This window comes from Rhinatrema bivittatum, chromosome 12 (assembly GCF_901001135.1).
Source record: "Rhinatrema bivittatum chromosome 12, aRhiBiv1.1, whole genome shotgun sequence".
NCBI lineage: Eukaryota > Metazoa > Chordata > Amphibia > Gymnophiona > Rhinatrematidae > Rhinatrema > Rhinatrema bivittatum.
In genome coordinates, this window is record NC_042626.1 from 53,355,261 (window position 1) to 53,382,800 (window position 27,540).

The window sequence follows — 27,540 nt, forward strand, 5'->3', positions numbered from 1 at the left end:
GAGTTCCCGCCCAGTGTAGGGAAGCTTTGGTACATCCTACTCGTTTGGACTGATCTGGTGGATGATAAGGAAGGAAAAACTGATTCTTCCCTGACAGTTTTCTTTCCTTGAGTCCCACAGATCAGTCCAGAATCCCACTATAAATTTATGAGGACTGCTTTAGTCTCTGTGTGTGTATATTTGTCAGATAATTGTTTTGGCATTCAAATTCCTCTTGTTGAATGGGAAATTACAATAACTATTCCCCTGCTTGAACACAAGGAGGATATTTTGTTCTTAGCTTGGTTACAGATTATACTGAGCTACTGCAAGTGGCACAAGCTTATGTACCAAAGAAAATTAGCAGGTGAAAAACAATTTTTCCTTAACCAGATAGACTTAATGATCACAGCAGGGAATAATCTCTCCATTTGCATCTGCTGGTACTTCCAAGAGATCTGGATTGGCCATTGTCGGAGATAAGATGTTTGGCTTGATGGACCACTGGTGTGACCAGCATGGCACTTTTTATAATGGCAGTACCATTTCTACACTAATGTATGTCAGGGAGATGCAGTTTGAATTCTGTGTCATTTGTTTTCATAAAATTGTGAATTATGTGATTTATTTTTTAATCATCTTTTTAAAAAATGGATAAGTTAAATGTGACCAGTAGCAATACTAGATAGATTCTTCAAAATATTAACTTACCTGTTTTTGGTTTTATACATTTTTTTGATTTTATTTTAGTTTTAATTTGTTTTAATACAATTTATTATATTTGTATACTTTTGCAAAGTGTGAAACATTAAGCTCTTATTATAGCCACCGTTTATAAAAGAACATTTCCTTTCTTGAGTCTATGCCGCAGCTATCTGTTGTGGAAATTTTCTTTTTCCTCTTGTTCATTTCAAAAAGTAGACCAGATTAAATCTGTTCCACTACAATGCTTCCATTTTATTTTGCATGTAATATTACAGTGTTACATGGAGAATGCTGTACTTCGAGGAAGCTCTCAGTGAGCATTCTAAAAATCATTGCATACAACAGGGCTGAAGAGTAGATCTTCAGGGCACCATGCGAGCACAACAATGATGTATAAATAAATGAACATAACACAGTGAGGAAATTTAAATATGCCTTATATGTATTTGTGCAGTAACTTCATGGGGGTTCTGATGATGAACTGAAGAACTACATCTCTACTGTTCATAAGTAGGAGACGTTTTCGCACCAGTATCTCGGGAGGGAAGACCTGAATCAGTGAGCCATAGATGAAGGGGAATGGTATCGGATCTTTAACTACGCCAAGATTTCGAATCTACAGCCTTTTGCCTCGCAGCGGACTCTAAGCTGAATCATGGTGGGCACACATTTGCCACTCCTTCTCCCTAGGCTTTATTAAAGATTCTTAGAAGAAATAAAAAAAAAAGAACGTTACTGATCTTAAGTATCACCGGTGGCCACCACCATCCCTTCCTGCATAAATGCACGTCCCGACACAAGCAATGTATCCACAGGGACAGTCTGCACTGTCTGTTTTCCCCTGATACAGACGGTGAAGCTGTCAAAACATCACGGTGTTGGGGCATGCAGGAAGTGATGGCAGTGGCCACCGGTGATACTTAAGATAAGTTACATATTTTTACTTTTTTTTTTTTTAAGAATCTTTAATAAAGGCTAGGGAGAAGGGGTGGCAAATGTGTGCCCACCATGATTCATCTTAGAGCCCGTTATGAGGCGTAAGGCTGTAGATTCAAAATCTTGGCACAATTAAAGCTCTGATACCTGGCTTGCAAAGGTTCTTGAATATGTGGATTTTTTTTATTATTATTTCTAACTGTGGCGGATTTCCTGCTTTTTTTTTTTTTTTTTTTTGTGGGGGTTGAATATTAGGATCTGCCAGGTAGGTACTTCATGTGATTTGGATTGGCCGCTGTTAGAGAGAGAATGCTGGGCTCTACGGGACCATCAGTCTAGCTCCAGGAAACCCCAACTCCCCACTCATCCTCCTCGCCCCCTCCCCCCCCCCAAAATCAGGAGATTGTGACAGATAAGTCATGGTAGTGACATATACTTAAAGTAACAAAATATAACAATTAATGTGGTCTAGTGGCAACAGTCCGTGTCTCCTTCAGGTAGATAATAGTTGATGATGTTGAATTATTAAACAGATATTTTAAAATTGCTTATTACAGGTTTGGCATATTTTAAGAGTTCAGGAGACAGCTGTGTTGAGGCAGCATTATGGATCCCCAAAGAAAAAAGCAGAGAGGGAGGTGCTGAGCCAGGTGGAAGGGGAAATGGATGATAGGTGGCCTTAGGTGGGAATTCACAGAGATGGCAGCCTAGAAGTTGAGGTTGTGGAGGAGCTGTGTCCTGCAGGGCTTGAGAAGTGTATGCATGAATGGTGTGGGAGGGCAGGAAGCAGCACAAGCCAGTGATTGGGAGTTGATGATTGGCGGCCTAGGAAATGGGACTGAGGGAGAGCTGATTCTTGAAAGGAGGGGAATGGAGGACTGATGGTGTTGGCAGGGTGTGATTTCTGTTTTTATACTTATTGGGCTATGGTGTAGCTAATTATATGCCAAATTTCATCCATCACAGAAACTGATTTACTAAGTTTTATTCCCATAGAAAATGAATGGGGAATAAAGCTTTAGCAAATTAGACCCCCAAAGTATTGTAGTTCTCTCAGAATTAGTGGGGACAGATAGACGCATGCAACTCGTTATAAGGTTTGCAGGACTTCGTTATCAGAAACATTAAAACATTTTTGCTAGTGCTGTCACTGTAAAAGTACCATGCACACCCCACTCCTCCCCGTATTTGTTCACAGTTGTACTCCATCGGAGTATATGGGAAGGAGACAGGACTCCATGATTCTAAAACCAAAACACACATTTCCAAATTATTACATTAAAACCTGACAGCTCCCTAGAACACAGGTTCACAACCATTGTTCTGCTGGGGAGCCTCGCTTAGGCCATGAAAGTTTGGCATCCCGTGGAGAGAAGGTGGGAATGAGTTACAGCCACCACCACTGCTGCTGGCAGCGACGTCTTCCTCTCTTTTCCTTGGCCCGATGGAAAGGAGCCCTGTTTGCCTAATGAAGATGATGTCAGGGAGGAAGAGGAGGAAGAAGGAAGGTAAGGCATGTTGCTGCTGCCAGGGGGAGGAGGGGGAGGGAGGGAAAAGATGATGGTGCTGCTGGAGGTGAGAGGGAAAGAAGGGGGGAAAGGAAGGGAAAGGTGGTGATGCTGTGGGATAGGAGGAGGGCAGAAGGAAAGTGGTTATGCCAGGGGGAAGGGGAAGATGAGATGAATTGCTTGTGATGCCAAGAGGTGGAAGGGAAGGTGATGATATGAGGTTGGAGAGGCAGAGATGAAACCAGGGGAGTGGGTGGTGATGTGCTAAGACACATTGAATCCAGTGCTGGGTGTGCTGCAGCTTAAAAATGTTGGGGACCATTGCCCTAGAACCTCATGTTCCTTGTATTACCTGCTATTAATCAAGTTGACTTAGGGAATAAACTATTGCTATTACTAGCAACAGTAGCACGGGATAGACTTAGTTTTTGGGTACTTGCCAGGTACTTGTAACTTGGATTGGCCACTGTTGGAAATGCTGGGCTTGATGGACCCTTGGTCTCACCCAGAATGGCATGTTCTTTTGTTCTCTTCTAAGGACATGCTCTATGTTGTGTTTTTTATACTCCTTGAATTATTTTTAATCACTTTCTTTTCAGGATTTAGCATCTCAATTGAATTTCAACAATTTTTATTCCTGCATTGGCTGTCAAACTCTGAAAGAAACAAACCATTCCATTCCCCCAAAACAAAATTGCAATGTCTTCCCCATATCAGTGGACCTCCAGGTGCTAACTTGACCAATGCCAATACTCTGTGTGTTCTCTTGTGCTCAGCCAGTCATCTTCAGAGGAATTAGAAAGTAGATGCACGGTGCTAAAGCCGGGCAGACTGACGCAGGAAAATCTTTGAAAACGAGAAACCGCAGCTTTGTTTTGTAGATGAGGGTAGTCAGCGCTTATTTGTCGTTCTAGTTTTTCCTTCTGCTTGACGGCACGCTCCTTATCAGAGGAATGCCAACATGGCAGACAGCTGCATATAGCCACTCTTTGATGGCAGAAGGTGACCTGCTTCTTTTGCAAAGGCCTGCCCTTGCACTGCTAGTCATTAAAGATTAAACCCTGTCATATGATTTTAGGAGCTTCTTCCCCACCCTTTTTGTGTGGCTTGACTCAGAGGCTTCTTGTTTGCTAAAAGCCAGGCCTATATCCCTCTATACATGATACAAGTCAGCTGCTGTTCTTGTTCTACTAGTGCCCTTTTTTTTTTTTTTTCTCCATGGCAACACTGGCCTTTGGACTCAAGTGTTTGCAGAGAATGCGGATGTTATGATAACATTGTATGTAATGCCCCAGAAACCTTTGAACTTTCATGTCAAAATACTTTTCGCTCCCTCAGCTCAGCTTGGTTCTGTAACATTTGACCTTCTGCAACTTCATCTATGTGCTTTCTGTAATGGTCGTGTCGCCTCAGATCAGAGACAAGTCTGGGTGTGCTATGTTGAGCGTACAACGATTGAATAAAATCAAAGTTACAAAATTAATCACGTAACCAGATGCCTCGTCTTCCATTACAAAATGGCTGCAAGAACTGGAGCCATAGAAGGTCAGCATATTGAGAAGGTGTGTGTGGTTCTGTAACACACTAAATATTCAGAACTACGAAAAAGAATAAAACGATTATCCAAAAGATTAAAAAGAAACAGTGTTGGCAATGTTATAATATGGCTGAAGGTTGACAGTTGGAAACTGCAGTACTGTTAATGCTACGTCCTCATCATCCTGCAGACAAGTACTGTAACATTTGGCTGGTCGCAGGAAGGTCCCGTGATTTGCCGCATTCACCCCAGGATGCCACTGGCCTGCCTCGATGCCATGCTCCATCTTTGCAGCTCAACCACCCCCACTCCTGCGTGTGCCCTCTCACCAAGGATGAGGGTCTTTGGGCAGGAAACCCATTTCGGCACCACTGGATAACATCAGGGAGGCTTCCTATATCTACCCAGAGCCCAATTCCATGGCGCTTCAACAACAGGTCCTGCTGCATTGTCTGCAACGCGTGTTGCTATCTCTTCATTCCTCATTCTTCCTGCCTTGCCTCATTGCCCTGCTATCTTGTTCCTGCCTTGCCTTGTTGCCCTGCTGTCTGGTTCCTACCTTACCCTGCCTCTCTTTTGCCTTGTCCTGACCCTCAGTGTACATCCAGTCGTATGTCTGTCTGTCTGTCCTGGCCTTATTTCTGGTACTGACTCTACTATGGACCTTGACTACCCTCTTGCCTGCCACCTAATACTGACTTCTGCTACAGACACCAGCTTCTCCTTGTACACTGCCTGCCTGGACCTCTGCTTATATCTGGATCATTTCTTGTTGCCAGCCCTGGCCACTGCCTATACCTGCTGGCCCCCGGAACCCAAGGGCTTAACCTGCGGGCGAGGCTGGTATAGGTGAAACTCCAGCTTCGGTCCCAGTAAGGACGTGTCCATTGTTGGTGTGAGCCCAAGGGATCACATCCATGACAAGTTCAGATGTGAGACTCATCCCCCTCTATCAGCAAATGGAGGCAGTGTGCAAAAGTGTTTTTGTATTGATGTCCCTCTCTATATAGCCTGGAGTAGCAAGGAAGGTGTCGGTATAGGCCCCTTAAGGGACAGTTGCCTAAGCCCTGCTGGCCCCTGGAACCCAAGGGCTCAATCTGTGGGGAACGTATTCGCATTGTCAATCATGCCACAGCCCAAAGGCTTGCATCCGTGACAGTTTGCTGAGGCCATGAGCTCGGTGGATTTGTTCCTAGCTCAGGCTATCTCGGGATTGGCACTCCATATCCGACAACAGCAAGACCAGCTATCTTGTTCCTGCCTTACCCTGCCTCTCTGTTGCTTTATCTTGGTCCTCAGTGTCTGTCCAGCCTTATTTTGTCTTTGTTTTGGCCTAATTCCTGGTACTGACCTCTACAATGGACCCTGACTACCCTCTTGCCTGCCACCTAATACTGACTTCTGCTATGGACATCGGCTTCTCCATGTGCACTGCCTGCCCCGACCTCGGCTTGTACCTGGATCCTGTTTTCTCATTTCCAGCCCTGACCACGGCCCATACTTGGACTCTTTCTGACCGCCCTTTAAGGGACAGTCACTTAAGCCCTGCCAACCCCCCGAAGCCAAGTGCTTAACCTGCAGGCAACAAGGCTGGTATAGGTGAAACTCCAGCTCCAGACCCAGTAAGGATGTGTCCACCAGTTGTCGGTGTGAGTCCAAGGGCTCATATCCATGACAAGGCCAGACAAGTGAGATTTGTCCCCTTTATCAGCAGATCGAGGCAGAGTGAAAAAGTGTTTTTGTAATGATTTCCCTCTCTGTATAGTCTGGAGCAGCAAGGAAGGTGTCAGTAGTTCTCTGCCTCCAGCAGATGATTAGTGACATCAGATCCAGCAGGGAAGTTGGAGACAGGCTCCTGGGGCAACTGTCTAGGGAAGTGGACTGCTTTGATGACAGTCAATTTAACTAGTCTGCTCTTCCCTCCTTCAGGGCAATCACAACTTACATTCTTGTATTACTCTCCTGCTATATTATTTTTCTAGAATGTGGCTCCTTTAAAGAAACTTAGGCAAAAAAACATGGATGCAGTCGAGTAGACTGTAACTAGGAGCAGCAGTCCACAGCCCACAGTGGTGACTTGGTGACTCTTAGATGCTCCTTCCTCCCCCCTCCCCCCTCCAAGACTACAGCTATACAGTGCAGGAGGAAGTGCGGGAGGTGCAGGTCTGACCCAGTATGGCATATTTTATGTTGTTTCCACCACATAGCTAGCGTTTGCAGGATCTTTTTGCAGGAGCTGTGCCAGAGCAGGAGCAGCACCGGGTGCTGACGTAACTCCTAATAGAGCAGTATCTTCAGATCAGCGGTGTCTTTCTAGCACTGCTAAAGCAGGGGAGTGTGGCAGGCATTCTAGACACTCATTAGCTGCCTCTGAACCCTTTCTGGCAAACACCCAGGAGAAGAAAGTAAATGGCCTACAGAATGAGGAAGAACAGGAATTTACAGCTGATTTTGTCATGGCAATGCATAAAACATTTTGCCAAATGAGGAGCAGAAAGAAGAGCAAGCCATTGGTAAGATTCCTCTCCCCCCTTTAAGGAAGGGGCCCCAAACTTACAAGAGACCCAGATTACAGTTGGATCAATTGTGGCCTCAGTCAGAAGGTCCCCGCTCTGAAAATGAAGAGGAATCCATTATGGATTCTCATGAAGAAGAAGGGGAAATGGTAGAACCCACAGCAGGTGCAGCAGTCAGATTACCGTATTTTTCACTCCATAAGACGCACCTGACTATAAGACGCACCTAGGATTCAGAGGGGGAAAATTAAAAAAAAATTTGTGCTAAACCGGCTCTGCGTCTGGGCGTCTTATGGAGCAAATTAGGGGAGTGCATAGCTTTTTTTTTTTCTCCCCATTTTGTTTTTGGGTCTGGGGAGGGCCATTTCGGTCCACTCCCCAGATCAGAAAACTTTTCTTTCTCTGGGAACCCCTCCCCCCCCCCCCAAAAAAACCCCATCCCAACCCTTTAAATTAACAACCCCCACCCTCCTGACCCCCCCAAGACCTGCCGACTTAATTTATATTTATTTATTTATTTATTTATTTATTTATTTATTTAGCACTTTTATATACCAACTTTCCAATAACAGAGTTACTGATCAATTCGGTTTACATTCTAAACAGAAACATTGACAAGTTAATGTCTTACAATGAACAGGTAGCAGGAACTTGGATACAGATATATGGGGTTAATAACATAACGTAAATGCTACGGAGCCAAATGTTGGCTAAGGAAATAGGTGATAGGTATAAGGCTGGGTATTTGATTTTTAAGACTGGGTATTTGATTTTTAGACTGCCAAGGATTTGATTGTAAGGCTGGGTATTTGATTTTTAGACTGCCAAGGATTCATAGATGACCTGATAGTTCTTTGGGGGTACTAGAGAGAACTAGAGATGATTTATATAGTTCTCTACTGGTTACCAAAGAAGGGATCCTTGGCAGGGAAAGTTCCGCAGATTGATGATTATGAGAAAGCTTGGTTGAATAACCAGGTCTTTAGTCTTTTTTTAAATGTAGTAGGGCATTGCACTGATTTGAGGTCTGACGGGAGAGCATTCCAGAGTTTGGGACCGGCTGTAGAGAAGGCTCTTTTGCTTAATGCTGACTTCATCGGTGGAATCTGGAATTACTACAACCCCTCACCCTCCTGACCCCCCCAAGAGCTGCCGACTTAATTTACTGCAACCCCCCACCCTCCTGACCCCCCCAAGACCTGCCAAAAGTCCCTGGTGGTCCAGCGGGGGTCCGGGAACGATCTCCTGGGCTTCGGCTGTCGGCTGCCAGTAAACAAAATGGCGCCGACGGCCCTTTGCCCTCACTATGTCACTGGGACCGACCGCTGCTATTGGTTGGTCCCAGTGATATTTTGTTTATTGGCAGCCGACGGCCCACGCACATACATTTTCCCCCCACTTTTGGGGGAAAAAAAGTGCGTCTTATGGAGCGAAAAATACGGTATTTAAAAGTGAAGAACTGGGGCTGCTGATCACCAGAACATAAGAAATTGCCATGCTGGGTCAGACCAAGGCTCTATCAAGCCCAGCATCCTGTTTCCAACAGAGGCCAAACCAGGCCACAAGAACCTGGCAATTACCCAAACACTAAGAAGATCCCCTGCTACTGATGCCAGTAATAGCAGTGGCTATTCCCTAAGTAAACTTGATTAATAGCCGTTAATGGACTTCTCCTCCAAGAACTTATCCAAACCTATTTTGAACCCAACTACACTAACTGCACTAACCACATCCTCTGGCAACAAATTCCAGAGCTTAATTGTGAATATCCCAGTCACTAAATCAGCCAAAACAGGAAGGGTCTAAGGGGAACCCGATCTTGACAAGAATCAGAAAGCCAGCTAAGGCCTTACTGATTCATTCGTAGATATGCTTAAGGCAGAGTGAGATCACCCTATTGCAACATTTAAGTGCAGAAAGGCTATAGAAAAGTTGTATCCAATACAGGAACAACGGGATCAATTATTCAGGCTGCCCAAAATGGATGCAGTCACAAAGAAAACCACGATCCCAATGGAAGGAAAGGCAACACTGAAGGACCCACTGGATAGAAAAGTGGAGTCCGCACTGAAAGGATCTTTTGAAGTAGCAAGCCTTTCGCTGCCTTTTGTGGGAGATATGTAGTGAGGGTACTGGTCTGTATGCAGCAGTCAACTGTATGGATTTAGAGACTTCACAGTCCAGAGGCACTGACATGTTACATTTAGAATCAGCGGTGTCCTTTATGGCTGACACTTTATACTGCCTAGTCAGGGCAGCAGCTAGATAAATGTCAATGACAGCTAGGCGCCTGCTGTGGTTGAGAAATTGGGCAGTGGACTTGGCCTCAAAGGCTAGATTAAGCAAACTCATTCAAGTAGAGGCTCTTGTTAGAGAAAGAGCCAGAGAGGCTAGTGAATACCTTTTGGCAGTCTTAGCCTCTAATGCTACCAGAGGACAAAGGCAGAATGAGTTCCAGAGAAGATTCAAGGAGAACTTGTTCTAGGGACTATAAGCAAAATAGACTGAGTAGGTCTTTCAGCTCTCAAAAATTCAGGTCAATCGGCAGAGTACGGGCTTTTGTTGGAGCAGGTGCAGCAGCAAAGTCAAAGACTCAAGGGGACCTGCAACAAGCAAAGTCCCTCAGTGATGGTGGACAGAGCTACTCCTCCATCTCGCCAGTAGGAGTAAGGTTGCACCTTTATTACAAGGAGTGGGCCCGTATCATTGGGGAGCACTGGAATTGATCCAGTGGGTTAAGCCCTAGAATTATAAACCCCAGTAAAGGAAGCCTTCCTCCTGTCACCATGCAAAGCTCACAAACAGGAGGCAGTACAATCAATGATAGTCAGATTGCTGTATCTTCACGCAATAGTAGTGGTCCCAACAGAAGAAAAAGGGAAAGAAAGATACTCAAAATACTTTATCATCCCAAAGAAGGGCAGACTGTTTGGCCAGTCTTGGATCTGAACGGGGTAAACCAGTCATTCTAGGTAATCCACTTTCGGATGGAGTCACTGAGGAAGAAATTCATTAGAAAAGGATATTCAAGCCAAGTAATATCAACCCTTCTGAAAGCAAGGAAGATTTTTGTAATGAATTTAATGTATGAACAAAGCAGATCCTGAAAACCCGACTGGCTATGGGGTCCTCAGGACAGGGTTGGGAACCACTTCTTTAGAGGATATCAATTTTGGAAGATGATGTTCTTTTTAGTTCTTATTGCTTAAGTTTTTATATTTTATATCTTCTTTATTACAATACAAAGGTTTTTGCTTTGTTCATACATTAAATTCATAAAGAAAAAGTTAAAAAGAAAAAAGGAATTCAAAATTACAAAGAAAAGAGGCGAGTCCAAGATGGCTGCATGCTAAGGGTTGTTGCTCCATCAACTCCCTTCTTGCCTTCAATATTTTTGCTTTTAAATTCTTACCTTTTTCTCAATATGGGTAAGAGGAAGGGCAAGGCTAAAGCGTACTCAGATATATCTGAAGGTCCGTCTTCAACCAAGCCCGATGGACAAACATGTAGTCCGGAGCCAAAATCTTCTCTCCGGCTCCGTTGAAGTATCTTTGGGCAGCTCATCGAGAAGTGGACTTTCGCCGGTAGCCCCAGGCTTTGAATCATCTCTTACTCTGGAGCAGCACTTCCACAACCTGGCTCCCCCGAGGGTACCGCTAACGTGGTTGCTTCGCTCCTGTCCCGCTTAGATGACATCATACTGCCGATTGCTTGTAGTTTCTAGTTTATTCAGTTTTATATACTGTCGTATCGGAAAAACCATCACAACAGTTTACAATAACAGGAAATAAAATGCATAAAATAGTCAGCTTCGGTGTCAGGAGGTGCCTGCATGGAGGAGACGAACTGGTGGCCGGTGCGTCGAGGGATCTGGATTCCTGCCTGCTTCTTCCTCTTCTGTTCTATTAACAGCTGGGACTGTTTTTCAAAGAGGTAACTTTAACGCCTGTGGCTAAGCCTTCTAACACTACCTTGGACATAATCTGGGAAACCACAGCAAATCTTTCCCATCAAGTTTCTCAGTTTGCACTACAACAGCGTGAGTTACCCAGTTCATGTTCAGCTTCGTATTCCCATTTGCTTGAAATTAAATCCTGAGTGGATTCTTGGGAGACCAAGGGAGGTTGCTTTGCAGAATTCTGTGGAAAGTATCTTGGTTGGTCCTCTGTTTCTGCAGAATAAGCTGAAAAATCTGGAAAATGTTTGTTGCTGAAATATCAGGGTTATTAATTCCCCCTCCCCCCCTTCCCAAAAAAGGCTTACCACCCCAGTGGAGATGTTCCCAGATACTGTATGGAAACTTTATCTATCAAGGAAAGTCTGCTTCCTCCAATTTCTAAAGCCTCTTATCTCCCTGTGAATCTGAAAGTTGCCCAAGCGAGGGATACTCCTGCTGATGTTGGTTTAGCTGATTCTTCCCATCTTTCTTCTTTGCTTGAAAGCTTGATGGATGAAGCTGGCCTTGGATTCTGGTCGGGACTTTATTTTGAAATTTGTTTTTTCATAAGAAAGATTTTTTTTTTTTTTTAAGGGCTTACTGTTCCTATGTTCCCAGATGTGTCCAAAGTGACTCCGTCTAAGAGGAAACAATTTCTGCTAATGCGTCCAGCTGTTTTGAATATGGGGGCTTTTTTTTTTTTTTTAATTATTATTTATTTTCCTTGCAAATGTGTTAAGTTCCAGGGGGTTAAATATGTCTTCTTCCCAGCTAAATGTTTTCCTCAGTGATAAAGCTAGAAGGGATATTGCACCCTTAACTCCTAGCCTGTAACTCCTGTGATTTATGGCGCATTGTATATTTGAAGATTCTTGCCCTTAGCATTGTCTGGGTTATTTTCATTATCATTATTTTTTCTTTCTTATTTTCACTTGGCACTCCTTTTTTGAGGTCTGACAGTGTAACTAATTGAGATCTTATATTTCCTATTATGTTATTTTTTTCTCATTTCATTTAATTTGATCTCTATTGTACCATTTCTTGTCAAGTTGTATTAACTTGTTAACAGATTTAAAAATGATAAATAAAGAGTTAAAAAAAAAAAAAAAGGCTGCAAAGAAAAAGCGTTAGCGAGAGAGCAAGGAAGATTTTCACCTCATTGTCTTATTTCAGAATCTGGATAATCTTCAAAGAATGGTGTAAGAAGAGAAAATTGACGCCTAGGAAAGCGCAGGTCTTGTCTAGGATGGGCTGGACAAGCGACTAGCAAGAAACTCAATAAGGGTTCAAATAGCTGCCATAGCATGTTATAGGGGGCAGCTTAAGGGGATTCCCATGGCATCTCATCCAGACGTAGCTTGCTTCCTCAAAGGGGCGAGTTGTGTCCAGCTGTGGGACTCGAACCTGGTCCTGAAAGCACTAACTAAGGCATCATTCTAAACGCTCAAGGGGATTTAACCTCAAAGATGGGGCTGATGATAGCAATTTGCTCAGCAAGAAGGATCTCTGTGATGGGCAACTCTCCTGCAGGGATCCTTATCTTTCCTTTTCCAGACATAAAGTCACGATTAGACCAGTCCCCATTTTTGTTTTTTTTTTGCAAAAAGTGGTGTCAGATTTTCATCTGGATCACGTGGTGGTTCTGTCGGGCTTCAGAAAAGAAAAGTTCCGGCATAGCAAGAGAGGTGGATTCTGCTGCAATAGCTAGGGGTCACAAACGAATTCAGAAGGTCAGGCAAATGTTTTGTACTGTTTGCAGGGCCACACAAAAGCAAAGTGGCCTGAAAAGTTTCAGTTGCAAGATGGATTAAGCAATCGAAGCAGCATACATACTAAAGCGGAAACAGGTACCAGCATCCTGAGCAGAGAATAGACCAGTAGCCCCAGCAGAGATTTGCAGGGCAGCTATGTGGACATCACTGCATACCTGCAGGAGGTGGAAGGACTCTGTTTTTGCCACAGGGGTCCTGGAAGCAGCTCTAGGTTATTCCCACCCAGGATAGGTACTGCTTAGGTACGTTCCACTTGACTGGTATGGAGGATGACGAGGAAGGTTCGGTTAGAGTTTATCTATTTATTATCTTTCATTGAGTCCTGACAGACCAGTCCAGAGCCCACTCTGAGATGAAACCGGAGGTCAAAAATAAGAAGAAACCAATAAGCAGTATCGGTGGAAAAAAAAACCAAACTTTTTTTCTTTCCCTTCTGTTCTAATGCATTATCATAGCAGGAGGGAAATTTAGCCCATGGAGAAAAGAGATTATGTTACAGTAATATTTTTTTGATTTTCAGGGGACCCTTACTCTTCAGCTTAGGGAAGCAACTACTGATGCCTTCCCTGCTGATGTACCTTAGGGAGGGAAGTCAGTACAAAACACCTTTCCAGTCTGTCTCCATCTGCTGGTTGGGGGCATGAATCCCACTTGTCTGGACTGGTCTGTCAGGACTCAAGGAAAGACAATTAGCAGGTAAGCTTGAATTGAACTTTTGTATCACACTGACAGCGTAACAGCCAAGTAAACCTCATTAATCTGTAAAACTGAATAATAGAAATAATAAGTTGGAAAATCTGGTAAAGAGAATGGCACCCTGGACAAGCAGCACAATCTATTTAAAAATTGCTCCACACATGGGTTGGTGTGATGCCTGCCCAGGAATCTGATGAACAGCACAGCTGCACCTTGTAAATTACTTCCCAGCAGATGCATAATCATGAGGAGCAGCCAAAGAGAAAGAGCTATTAAACTTTTTCAAAGCCTCAAAGAGATACAAATAAACGTTGAAAAGGGGGATCATAATCAGTTTACTTTGTGTTAACAGCCAACTGAATTATCTAGAAATGCATTTGCTGGTACAACTGATCTGATACCATAAAAGAAAGTTGTCATCGGAGATGGCTTGTGCTCAGCTTATAGGCCAAATTGCCCTCCAGTTCTGCTCTGTTTTGAGTAGTAGCAAAGTGAAACCAAACAGAAATGACTGACGGCCATGCTGGTTGTGTTCTGAAGGAATATGTTTTGAATGTGTGCACATATTTTTAAGATTTTGGGACTGGGGAGGGGGAGGGGGTATGTATACAACAGGAATCCTTGACATCTTAAGTGCCATCTTTAACAACTAACAGGCCGATTCAGTAATCGCCCGCTCTCCTGTGCGTGCAATTCTGTATTTAAATGAGGCCCGGCGATAAAAACGGGCAAAAGGAGGTGCTAGGGACACTAGTGCGTCCCTAACGCCTCCTTTTGGACCGGAGCGGCGGCTGTCAGCGGGTTTGACAGCCGACGCTCAATTTTGCCGGCGTCGGTTCTCGAGCCCGCTGACAGCCACTGGCTCGGAAACCGGACGCCGGCAAAATTGAGCGTCCAGTTTTCGACCTGACAGCCGCTGGCCGACTTCAATTTTTTTTTTTACTTTTGGAAAGTTTCGGGTCCTCCGACTTAATATTGCCATGATATTAAGTCGGAGGGTGCACAGAAAAGCAGTTTTTACTGCTTTTCTGTGCACTTTCCCAGTGCCTGAAGAAATTAGCGCCTACCCAAAGGTAGGCGCTAATTTCTGAAAGTAAAATGTGCGGCTTGGCTGCACATTTTACTTTCTGTATCGCGCGGGAATACCTAATAGGGCCATCAACATGCATTTGCTTGTTGCGGGCGCTATTAGGTTCGGCGGATTGGACATGCGTTTTCGGCCCCTTACTGAATAAGGGGTAAGGGAAAACGCGTGTCCAGTGGCGGGTTAACAGTGCGCTCCAACGGAGCGCACTGTACTGTATCGGCCTGTAAGAGGGCAACCTTCAAAAGCCATTCCCTGTACGTATGACTTTTTCTATGGTAAAAACTGATTTTACCTGGGAGAAAGAGTCTTCTAAAAACCGCTTGCTCTTAACACGGCTAAAAAAAAAGACAAACGGCGCTCTGTAGGGCTAAGGGGAGGCATTCCTGGGGGCAAGCTTTGAGCAGGATTAGGAAACATTGCGCAAACATTGCATTTTGAAAATGTTATGTATGCTATTTCCCAGCCAAATTTTAGCCTGCACAAAAAAAGCAGATGAAAGTCCGTGGGCTAGTTGTACTCCGGGCAGTTTTCAAAGACAGAGTACCCCATGGACTTTGCAGCAGGATGGGCCACTGTTTCTTTTTCCTGTCATTTGTTTTTTGTCTGACCCAGCAATTACCTCCAGCCCAGCTGGACCATGAGCCTTCATTAATAATACTCGGAGATTCCATTCAGTTTAGGTGTTGCAGTGATAGTGCTGGACCATGGCCCTGAATCCGACCACTGGGTATCACCTTTAAATAATGACCATGACTCACTCCCTGTCCCCCCAGGGGGCTGTGAGCACTGTCTCTGCGGCATCCCCAGCCACAGCCAACCTGGCACACGGAAGATCTGTCCTGGGGATCAGCCCAGATACCCTCTGCATGGCAGTGCACAGCACTTGCCACCGGGCCAGCGCCGGGCTTTTTTTTTTTTTTTTTTCATCATCCCCAAATCTTTTATTTTTAATCTCTTGTGAAGAAACTTGGATTGCATCACTGACCTGCCAACCTGTTTGCCATCTCACGGTTTCTTTCCTCTTTTTCAGGTGATTGTTTCATTTGATCTGAACAACATTCAAATCAAGTACGTGGATGAGGATAACGAAGAGGTGAGTTGATCAAGTTTCAGATATTCATGCCCTTCAAGTCACCTTGAGCTTGCTGGAGTCTCTGGCTTTTTCAGTCCTATCATTGTTCATTGGAGTTTCTGGCATCCTGCTATTTTTGCCCCTTTCATTCAGCATTTTGGCCTTTGCAGCTCCTGAAAATTCACTCAGTGATTCCAGCAAGATCAACAGATTTGCAGTCTTCTGTGTCAGAGGGTCCCCTGCCCAGCTCTTAATGGCCTTTTAATGATTGGCAGTGAACCTCATACCGGTTGCCTGTGCTTTTGCCTGGCACCATGTGGATGGAGTAGTTGGGTCAGGTGGATGAGCTGGAGGGGAGTGGGTTTCCCTTTGGCTGGCAGGAGCCCTCATATCCTCAGGCAGGACGATGGGGAGCCTGTCCCTTTACCACTGATCCGACCAAGGATGACCCTGATCCAGATGAGGTTCCGGTAATGGAGGGGGATGATCCTCGGGTTGTACGCCTGTTTAAAAAGGAGGAGTTGCATCCTCTTATTCATCGGGTGTTAGAGGAGCTAGGAGTAAAGATGACTCAGGAGGAATCGGATAATGAAGGGGTGAATCCGGTCTTGGATGGGCTACAAGGTCCTCCTAGTGCCTTCCCGTTGCCTAAGAAGATTCAGAAGCCCATTAGCCAGGAGTGGGACTTTACAGAAGCAGGTTTGAAAGTCAGGAGATCTATGGCGAAACTTTATCCTTTGATGGAGGAGAACCTAGAATGTTTGAGGATGCCTGAGGTGGATGCAGCTGTGTCCGCAGTGACCAAGAAAACCACAGTTCGGTTGTGGGTTCAGCTGCTCAGAAGGATGTGCAGAACTGCAAGCTGGACATTCAATTAAAGCGTTGTTTGAGGTGTAAGCCTTAAGTCTTCGGGCCGTGGTGTGCGGCAATATGATGCAGCGCGCATGTTTATGCTGGGTTCAGAAGGTGCAAGAGCAGGCTGCAACTTGAGCGCTCTGTCCTCTGCAGTCGGCGCGGTTGAAGGCTGAAGTGGCCTACATAGCAGATGCGCGGTTTGATTTGGTGCCTATATCGGCTAGAGGCATGGTCTCACCAATGGTGACACGCAGACTTTTGTGGTTGCGCAATTGGTCAATGAACATGTGGTCCAAGTCTCAGCTATGTAATCTTCCCTTTAAAGGGAAGCTTCTGTTTGGGGAAGATTTGGATCAGTTGATGAAGTCTTTAGGCGAATCCAAAGGAAATAGGTTGCCTGAGAAAAAGAAGGTTCCCCACCCTCCCCTGGACTCGTTTTTGGGACTCGTGGATGTTTTGTTCAGGCAAGGGTTCCTCTGTGCTGGGGACAAAGCAGTCTTTAAGTACACAGCAATCCTTTCATGGTTCCCGCAGGTTCCCCAGGGATGCTACAGGTCAGGGAGCCGGTGGCAGAAAATCAGCGCAATGAAGCCAGTGTTGCCTATTCCTCCATAGAAGCAGTAGGAGGCAGAATGTCCAGCTTTTACGAGAAGTGGGTCAGGATTACCTTGGATCGTTGGGACTTAGAGGTTGTGAGAGTTGGCTACACTTTAGAATTTTTGCAACCTGTAAGAGAAGCCTTTCTAAACTACCACCTGCGTCCTGAACCAAGTGAGAGGCAGTGAGGGGGACTCCTCAGAGGTTGCTAGATGTAAACGTGATAGTTCCAGTCCCACTGGAAGAGCAGAGGCAAGGAAAGTACTCCATTTACTTCGTGGTTCCCAAGAAGGAGAGTACCTTTCGGCCCATTCTAGACTTGCAAAAGGTGAACAGGGCCTTATGGGTGCTGCATTTCCAGATGGAAACATTGCGCATTGTGATAGCGGCAGTACGCAGGGGCAGAGTTTTGGCGTTTTTGGACTTGATGGAAACCTACCTCCATATTCGCATTTGGAAGGACCGTCGGAGGTTTCTTCGCTTCATGGTACTGGGACAGCATGTCCAGTTCTGGGCTCTCCCCTTCAGTTTGGCCACAGTGCTCCAAACCTTCAAGAAGGTGATGGTAGTGGTGGCAGCAGCCTTATGGCAAGAAGGAATTTTGGTTCATCTGTATCTGGATGATTGACTTATTCAGGCGAAGATGAAGACTGGGTGCGTTCTGTCCCTTCAGCGAGTGATGGACACCTCGAGGTCGCTGGGTTGGGTCATCAATGTGATGAAGAATCATCTGGTTCCGACCCAGTCCCTGGAGTATCTGGGAGCCCTATTCGATACTCAGAACTGCAGGGTGTCTCTGACCTCGGACAAGTTGGTGAAGTTACAGGCGCAGGTGTCATGCCTGCTATGTCTGGCAGTGCAAACAGTCTGGGATTATTTGCAGGTCCTAGGATCCATGGCCTCCACATTGGGTTTAGATTCGTGGGCCTTTGTTCACATGCGTCCATTACAGAAGGCATTCTTGTCCAGGTGGAGTCTGGTGTCGGAGGAGTATCATCTGCCTTTGCCTCTCTCAGGAGAATCCAGATCCAGTCTTTTGTGGTGGCTGTCATGTCACAACCTGGAAAAGGGAATGGATCTGGAGGCCCCAGACTGGGTGGTAGTGACCATAATCGCCAGTCTCAAGGGTGAGGGGGGGGGGGGCGGTGTGCAAGGATGATCAGCGCAAAGTCTTTGGTCAACAGTAGAGACGTCTTGGTCTTTCAATCAGCTAGAGACAAGGGCAGTTCGTCGGGCTCTGGAAGCCTTCCTGTCCTGGGTCAAAGGTCGGATGGTTCGCGTGTTCTCCGACAAAGCGACGACGGTGGCATACATCAGTCGTCTAGGAGGGACAAAGAGGCACACCGTGGCTCTGGAAGCTGGTCAATTGTTGGCTTGGGCGTAAATCCACATCAAGGGAATAGCGGCTTCTCAGGTCACTGGACTAGACAACATGCAAGCAGAGTTCCTCAGCAGGCAACAACTGGATTCGAGGGAATGGGAGTTGTCCCTGGAGGCCTGGGATCACATTTGTGCCAAATGGGAAGTTCCCCAATTGGATCTCATGGCAACGTGGGCCAACTCAAAACAACAAGGTTTTTCAGTCACAGGAGAGAAGTTGGAGCGGTGGCGCTGGATACTCTGATGTGTCCTTGGTTGACCTGCTGTACGTGTTTCCCCCTTGGCCTCTTATCGGTTGACTTATGCAGCTCATAGAGACTCATCCTAGGTCGATGGTGCTGGTGGCGCCGGAGTGGCTGCATCTTCCGTGGTTCGTGAATCTAGTTCATCTCATGGTAGAAGGTCTCCTCAGGTTAGCCCACCTGCCAGGGTTGCTTCATCAGGGTCCCATATTTTTGGATTGGGAGGATCACTTCTGTCTCAAGGTTTGGCTTTTGAGAGGCGGTGGTTGCGCCTGAAAGGCCGTTCGGAACAGGTTATTTCCACGCTACTCCAGGCTTGGAGACCCTCTACGTTCCTGACATATGTCGGGGTTTGGAGGGTTTTTGACTCATGGTGTCTGCAACAGCGATTGGATCCCCTGTTTGCAGACATTCCTCATATCTTGGCCTTTTTGCAACAGGGGTTATCGAAAGGGCTGACCTATAGTTCACTGTGCATGTAGGTGTCTGCTTTGGGTTCCCTTAGGGGCAAATTGCGGGGCAGGTTTTTGGCCTCCCACTCTGATGTGGTACAGTTCCTGAATGGAGTTAAGCCTCTGCGACCTCTGGTTAGGAAGTTGTGTCTGGATTGGAACCTCAATTTACTGCCATGAGTGCTTTATGGTGCTCCCTTTGAAGAGAGTGTCTGTGAAGGACCTGACATTGAAGGCAGTGTTTCTAGTGGCCATATGTTCTGCAAGAAGGATTTCAAAATTACAGGCGCTGTCTTGCAAGGATCCTTTTTTACGAATTTCTAATGACATAGTCACGCTGCGGCCGGTTCTTCATGTTAATCAGACAGTGGATCTCCCAGTCTTTCCAGAGTAGTTGAGGGATTCCCTTCATGATAGGGAGCTGCACCTTTTAGATGTGCGACGGGCTTTGTTACATTATCTGGAGGTCACCAACAGTTTTTGGCATTCAGATCAACATTTTGTGCTGTTTGGTGGCGTGAAGAAAGGAGATAAGACCTCAAAGGCCACGATTTCTCGTTGGCTGAAGGAAGTCATCTCCTCGGTGTATATTTGTAAGGGTCGCATGGTTCCAGTGGGGCTGAAAGCACATTCTACAAGAGTCTAGGTGGTCTCTTGGACAGTTTCAGTTACTGTCTCCCCAGGAGATTTGTATGGCTGCGGTGTGGTCCTCTCTTCATACTTTAACCAGACACTACCGTTTGAATGTGAGGGCACAGGAGAATGCATCCTTTGGTGAGAGTGGTTTTTTGTGCTGGTCTTTTGGGTTCCTTCCCAGTTTAAGGGTGCTTGGGTACATCCCACTTGTCTGGACTGATCTCGGTATGAACAGGAAAGGAAAATTGGTTCCTGTTTGCCCTGGAAAGGATTTTAGGGACTATTATCTGGCTGAAGGACTGCAAGTGTAGTAGTGCTTCAGAGATTTTGCTCTCTGCCTCCATCTGCTGGTAGGAATGCAAAACTCACTTGTCTGGACTGGTCTGTGGTATTACAGGAATGAAAATTAGCAGGTAAGAACCAGTTTTCCTATTTCCCCATTCTGTTTTAGAATTGACCTCCCTTATTCCCATTGAATGAACTTCCTATAATTGTTGTGTTGTATAACTGTTGTGTTGTTAAAGGTAAAAATGAGATTGGGAAATGTAAAGGCACAGTATGAATACTTACTTTTTGTTTTATTACTGCAGGTATCTGTGAATAGCCAAGGTAAGAAAAATGGAGGAAGTAATTACTTATTTGCAGTTGTCTAGTTTTATTTTGTTGGAAGAGGATTTGAATGCAGGTTAATTCTTTATTTTGACAAGCAGTTTCCACTCACTCCTGGCTGAATCTGAACTGGGGCTGGGATCCAGCACCATGAGCCTTTCCTTGCAACTACCTTTTTGTCTTTTTTTTTTTTTCCTCTATTCTGTTTCCCCCTTCCAACTCGCCTACCCCAATCATCTCAGTGCTAGTCCTCATCTGGGAGCTATGTACCAGGTCTCCTTCTGCAACCCTGCAATCACAGGCCCCTAAATCCAGCCACTAGGTGTCGCCATTGCAAAATGGTCAGGACTGCCACTGGACCAGGGACTGGAGGTTGATTGCTTCTGGACCAGCATGCATGCAACCACTTCTGGTGTGGATGACCTGCATTTCTGCCACTCAGTGTTTAGGCTGTTGCTGTTTTCCCTTCTCCTTCGTGGAAATTGTTGCCAATTATTGGTACCAAACGCAGTTGAGAAAACTGAGTGGTAGGGAGGAAGAATAGCGTTCTTATCCATTGTATTCAGTCCTGGAGAAAACTCGAGTGAGGGCCGCGAAAGCAAAACTCGAGTGAGGGCCGCGATAGATTTCGTTGGGCTAACATCCAGAAATGGTGGTGTACAGGAGCTTTCTGGGCTCCATGTGAAGAGCAAGCCTTGGGCTCGAAAGCTCCTGCTGCATACAGTTACATTGAATGTGCCAGAGGTCGTGCAGCGAGACCATGGCAGAAAGCCTGTGAATATGCAGCCCACAGGGCCCCCATGCATGGCTCCTAATGTCACTTTCTTCACCACCAGTCCGTGGAAAGCAGAAGCCGAGTCTTTGCTGTCCTTCTGAAACCTGTAGCTTCCCGTTTCTTGTTGCCCCTGTCCTGTTACTGTGACATTTCTCATAGTTGGCTAATTGCCTGCTTTGTATAAAAAGTCCTTGTGAAGTCCTTACACAAAAGGGGTGTTGCCTTTGTATTGATTCTGTGAGGAACAAGTAGAATTGGGCAGACTGGATGGGACCGTTTAGGTCTTCTATCTGCTGTCATTTACTCTTGTTACTGCAAATAGTCTCTGTGGGACCCTTTGATGTGTGCTTCTCTCTTAGTGCCTCAGTGTCTTTTATTTATTTGATTTGTCAGGTATCATTTACCACCTGTAGTGCTTGGGTTCACAGATAGAAATGCTAATCCGTTTCTTTTTCATTTCAGAGGAGTACGAAGAAGCTCTTAAGGTATCGCAGATTTTTCTTTTTCACGCTTTGAAAATGATCACTATGTTTAAAAAAAAAAAAAACAAAACTCTGCCTCTGACAGGCAGAAACCTGCTATCCTCCCCCCCCCCCCCCCCAAAAAAAAAAGATTTTAAATCTTTGCTCTTCCTAAAAAGAAGTGTTGCAGATTTTTATTCTAGGTTTCTGTTTTAATACCGTGGCTTGCAAAAGAATTTGGCCCCCTAAAAAGTCAGCAGATTTTTGTGGGTTACAAATGACACTTACATAGATTGTTCCACACAGTATGTTTTTTGCAAACCAGTATGCTCTTAAAGTAAACTTTCAAAGTCACAATTCATTATTTCTCTGCGTTTTTTGTAAAATAAAGTTAAAAACTGAAAAATGCTGCTTGCATAAGTATTCAACCCCTCCAGACTTAGTAGAACCACCTTTTGCTGCAATAACTGCTTTGCACACTGTTTGGAAGCGAGTTTTGCTCATTCTTCCTGGCAGATTTGCTCCAGGTTGTTCAGGTTGGTTGGATGAAGCTTATGGACTGCAATTTTCAAACAGTGCCACAGATTCTCGATTGGATTGCGATCTGGACTTTGACTTGGCCATTGTAGAGCATTCACCTTTTTGTTGTTCAGCCCCTGTGGCTTTGGTCTTGTGCTTGGGATCATTTTTGAAAGGTGAACTTTCTCCCAAGTTTTAGTTTTTTAGCAGACTGAAGCAGGTTATCTTACAGGATCTCCCTGCAGTTGCACCATCCATCCATCCATCAATTTTAACAAGATGCCCAGTCCCCACTGAGAAAAAGCATCCCACAACATGATGCTGCCACCCCCATACTTTACTGTTGGGATGGTGTTTGCTGAGGAATGGGCAGTTTTAGGTTTGTGCCACACACAGTGTTTTAAATTTTGGCCAAAAAGCTCCATTTTTGTCTCATTTGACCACAAAACCTTATTCCACATTTTAGCTGGGTCACTGATGCTTTCTAACAAACTCCAGACGGCTTTGATGTGATTTTGTTTCAGTAATGGCTTCTTTCTAGCCACCCTACCATGCAGGCCAGTTGTATGCAGAGTTCTTGATATGGTTGACTGCACCTCCACTCCAGGCTCAGCCATTGAACTCCTGTAGCTCCTTCAAAGTGATTATTGGCCTCTATGTGGCTTCCCTCACAAGTCTCCTTGCTCTGATGCTGAGTTTTGAGGCCTTGTCTAGGCAGTGTCTGGATGGTAAGATGCAGTTTCCATTTCCTCACAATTGATGCAGCAGTGCTCACTGGGATATCCAAACATTGGGTATTATTTTGTAGCCTTTTCCTATCTTGTGCATATCTATAACTTTATCTTTAATTTTCTTAGAATGTTCTTTGGTCTTCATTTTCACAGCTTTCCTTCAGATTCATAGTCTGACCAATGATGCTGGAATAAGAGGGTCTTTTATCCAGAAAAGCTGACCTTTAATGATTCACAGGTATAGGCCAATTGTTAGGGCAATATCTTTCATCTGTGTAAACTTGGTGCTTCCACAACACAGGCGTGTAATACTTAATACAAGCAACATTTTTTAGTGTTTTATTTTATTTTACAAAAAATGCAAAGAAATAATGAATTGTGATTTTGAAAATTTACGAGCATACTAGTTTGCAATAAACATATTGTGTGGAACATTCTGTGTTAAGTGTCATTTCCTAGCGTGTAGTCAGATGGACTCAGGACCAATGGGTTATGTGCTCCCCTGCCAGCAGATGGAGATGGAGTCAGGTTTCATTTTCATTTCATTTTCATTTATTAAAATTTATTGATCGCCTACCACAGAGAGGCCTAGGCGATTTACAGCATTAACATACATAATAAAAACATAAAAATAAATACAATACCACACAAATTACATGTATTTCACATAGACAAAAATAACCAGTCTCATATAGACAAAATAAATGGTCAATAACCCACAATATGTAACAGAATTCTCACATCTGTAGAGGTATTTCTTCTGCTAGCAGCAATCTAGAATATGTTGTATGCACGATGGATAAGGTGCTCTTTCAATAACTGTCTGAACTTTTTTGCATCATCCAAAGACCTGAGCTCAAATGGAATAAGATTCCATTGTGTTGGCGCAGCAATGGAAAAAGAGGTCTCACGAGTACTATATAAGTGAGCATGTTGAACAGAAGGAACTTCTAGCAAATTCAATTGAGAGGAACGTAGACATCTTAATGGTTTATAGATGCGTAGAAGAGCATTTAGCCAGTAAAAGGAAAGCTGAAGTCACCCTAGATATACCCCATGCAGTGACCTCAGCCATTCAGTATCTCTCCGACTCCTAGCAGATGTGGATTGTGCCTTCCCTGTTGGAACACAGAACTCTTTAGAAGAAGAAATTTTACCTTTAAATTGGAGAAAGATCAAGCCCCGCTCTCCTACGGTGATTCCTAAAGGTCACTCCCCCAGTTGAGAATTCCTGAGGCGATTTCTGAGATCCCTCAGAGGTGTGCCTTGGTCCGGTAGCTGGTTCCCGGCGTGGACTTTGCTGCTGAAGCAGCTGAAAGGTAGCGGGTGCAGGAAACCGAGCATGGCGGGTCATTTGAAATTCACACACATCTGCTGACTTTTTAGGGAGGTCAAATAATTTGGCAAGCCACTGTATTTCACATATAAAGTTTTTGCTTTTTTTTTTTGTTTGTTTTTTTCTTTTTCAGTTTTCTATGGAGCTATTTAACGTCTCTCTCTGTTTTGCCCTGTGTTGTATGCATCTTCCATTCGTAGCTGCCGTCCTCCTTAGTGGTTTAGCCTCATAATGGGAATAGATTCTCTGGTACCATGTCACCCCCCTCAAAGGGCTTTCTTTAAGTTAATAAACCATGAGGAGTCAATGTGATTTCTTAATACACAGTAGGTTCTGTAATTTTAAATGTAAGATTGAAACCTTTTATTCTAAACCATCTAGTGTTTGCAATGTGCTTGTATTGAAAATATTAATTCATGCAAAACTGGCAAAGTAATCTATCTGTGCATGTTGCCACCATGCCCTGTCCGGCATAGGTTGTGGCGCATGGCACTGCTTGGCTTCATCCAGTCTTAAGGTTTCAGAATCTGTTGCACTCCTAAGCCACAATGGCCCACTGTTGTTCGGCCTTAGCGTTTTCGCTGCTCTGGATTTTGCCAAGGCTTGGTGTCTGGTCTCCTTCACCCTACAGCTGTAATTCACTGAGGCCCCCGGGCCTTTGAGAGCCGTGGCCCTTCGCACTGCACAGCCTTGCATATCCATCGCTGCTTTTCTTTTTTTTTCCCGTCCCAGGTCGCCAGCAGGCAGGGGAGCCAGCTGCAGATGAACGTGTACGAGGAGAGTCGCTCGCGGGCTGGAGCCCCACATCCCGCTCGCAAGCAGGCGTGTGACAGGGTAGCGCTGGAGAAAGTGCCAGCTCAGAAGAGCAGGAAGAAGCCCCTCGCGGACTATTCCACGCTCGCGAAAACCTGGCGGCAGGAGGGAAGAGCTGAGCGGGACTTGCCAAACGAGGTATTCCGTGGGGGAAGCCAAAGGCGGGTTACCCTTTTTTTTTTTTTAACTTTAGTTTTATTGAAATTATATACTTTAACATAAGAAGCCTTGCTACAGAGAAACTGAGATAATGGAAAGCAAATCAGACACAAATATACATAGTGACATAGTATTGACGGCAGAAAAGGACCAAATGGTCCATCCAGTCTGCCCGGCAAGCTTCTTACGGTAGTATCTGCTATGCTATGGTAGTATCTATAAAGCTTGTAAAAATAATTCAAATACATATTCTCTCATTTTATAAGAAACGGGGGGGAGCAAGACACAATACAGCAAATAATAACAATAATCAAAAAAAAGAAAAAGCTGAGATGGATAACGTCACATCTAATCACAATGCCAAGTAGCCATTATTAACATGAGAAACCAAGAAAAATCTCAATTGAGATGATTCAAAATATACATACTTCACACTATGATATTTCACATGTTTACATGGGTAACACAAATTGAATTCTGCACCAAGGGCCAGAACGTCTGGATGCATGGCCAAAAATTGTTTCCTGTGTTCTTGAGTAACTCTCATAATATCAGGGTAAACCCACATTTTCTGTTTGTGACACGAAGTGGATCTATTATGCAAAAACAATGTCAAAACAGAGCCTTGATCATGAGGAAAGGTAAACAAAACCAAAAGTGTTAGCCACATGGGCTTCTGTAGTTTCCAGGAAGTTACATTAAGACTAACATTCTACACTTGTTTTCCATCAGTTCCACTAGAGCCCAGTGGGAGATAATAAGCCTTCAAAATAAGAGGCATTACCTTAGCAGGGATTTTTAAAGTCTCGCATTACTTAGCATTTGGGCAGGTCAATCTCAACGAGTGGGTTATACTCCTCTGCCAGCAGATGGAGACAAAGCAAAAGCTGACATCACAGCTACATAGTCCCGCCCCAACAGTATTCTCTGTCTCCAGCAGATGGTGGGCATGCATTTCCCTTCGGGGATTGCCTGTGAGTAAAAAAAAAAAAAAAAAGAAGAAAAGGAAGAAGTTGGAAAGGCAATATCAGAAAGACAAGATGTCTATGTAGCACCGCTTGCCTCCTGACAGCGGCATTCAAACACTGCACGGAGCGGCAGTAACCACAGAGGCATTCACGGAGCGGGATGCCAGTGGCCAGTAGTTGGTGTTCCACCTTCACGGAGCGGAAGGATGGAGGGCTGCTATTTCCAAAACAAAAAACAAAACAAAAAAATAAAAACAAGGGTGGGTAAGAGTATGGGGCAAGGGGGTGGCCTGCTTGTTGCAGCGGTTGCTACCCCCAATTGAGCTGGATGTCACTTGGATGCAGATTCAAAGCTGCTCTCTAAATTGGGTGGAGGGGAATTAGGGCTGGAGGGTACTGGAAGCCAATAGTAACAGGTGGGAGAGAGAAAAAGGGAAAAAAAAATGGATAAAGTGCGTAGCTTGCTGGGCAGACTTGATGGGCCATTTGGTCTTCTTCTGCCGTCATTTCTATGTTTCTATGCAGTCCCCCCCTCAGTAGAGTGCCTCTAGTCCTGTAGCCTTGACTAGCATGGACCTAAATTCAAATAGCGGTTGCAGGTGGAGTGCCTCTGTGGTGAAGGCTTTAGCCCTCTCCCCCCGTAGCCGGGACCCATTCCCGCTCTCAGGGAGAGCTAAGCTCAAATAAAAGTTCTTTACTTTAAAAAAAACAAACAAACAGTGAAAAGGAAGGAAGCAGGAGAAGGGTTCATTTCCTCGGTGTCCGGCTGTCCCGCGCTAATCTCTGATGAAGAAATAGTGCAGGCACAGCAAGTTGAGCAGCCGTTTGGCTAGGCCCCGCTCCCAGACTTCTCTCATTTTGGTGCGTGGTAGGCCGCGGGTTAGTTTCATGTGTTTTTTGCTGCAGGCCGTCTGCACGAGCTTGCATGTCCATTTGTCTGCCTGTTCTCGTCTGTGCATCCAGCTTAGGTGTCTGTATTGGGCATACAGTTGGATGAGCGCCCTAGGCACATGTGCTGTCCATTTTGAGTGTGACTTATACGTGCTGGTAATCTAGGCGCGAGGCTTATCGGTGTACACACTTACAGCATGGCACCCACGGTGAAGAAATCTAAGCGCCTATCTACTTGTGCTGCTTGCCACATCAGGGCCATTCATCCGCATCTTTCTTTAAGCCTGTGTCAGCGATGCCTGGATGCTTGGGGAGATTTACTTCCTTCAGATTTTGCTAGTAATGATCCATCTCCTCGGTCTGAGAGGAGT

At 45.0% G+C, this 27,540-nt stretch overlaps 1 protein-coding gene across 7 annotated transcripts in view; it reads left to right on the forward strand.

Moving 5' to 3' along the window:
* NBR1 (NBR1 autophagy cargo receptor) overlaps positions 1-27,540 on the forward strand; it is a 99,778-nt gene that overhangs the window by 6,766 nt on the left and 65,472 nt on the right. For 6 of the 7 annotated variants that reach the window (XM_029574248.1, XM_029574250.1, XM_029574251.1 and 3 more), the window contains 4 exons: positions 15,704-15,766; positions 20,498-20,516; positions 21,754-21,776; positions 25,071-25,289. In XM_029574248.1, coding sequence (XP_029430108.1) covers positions 15,704-15,766; positions 20,498-20,516; positions 21,754-21,776; positions 25,071-25,289 — 324 coding nt within the window. The remainder of the gene's footprint in view (positions 1-15,703; positions 15,767-20,497; positions 20,517-21,753; positions 21,777-25,070; positions 25,290-27,540) is intronic. The other variant, XM_029574254.1, reaches the window with a different exon arrangement.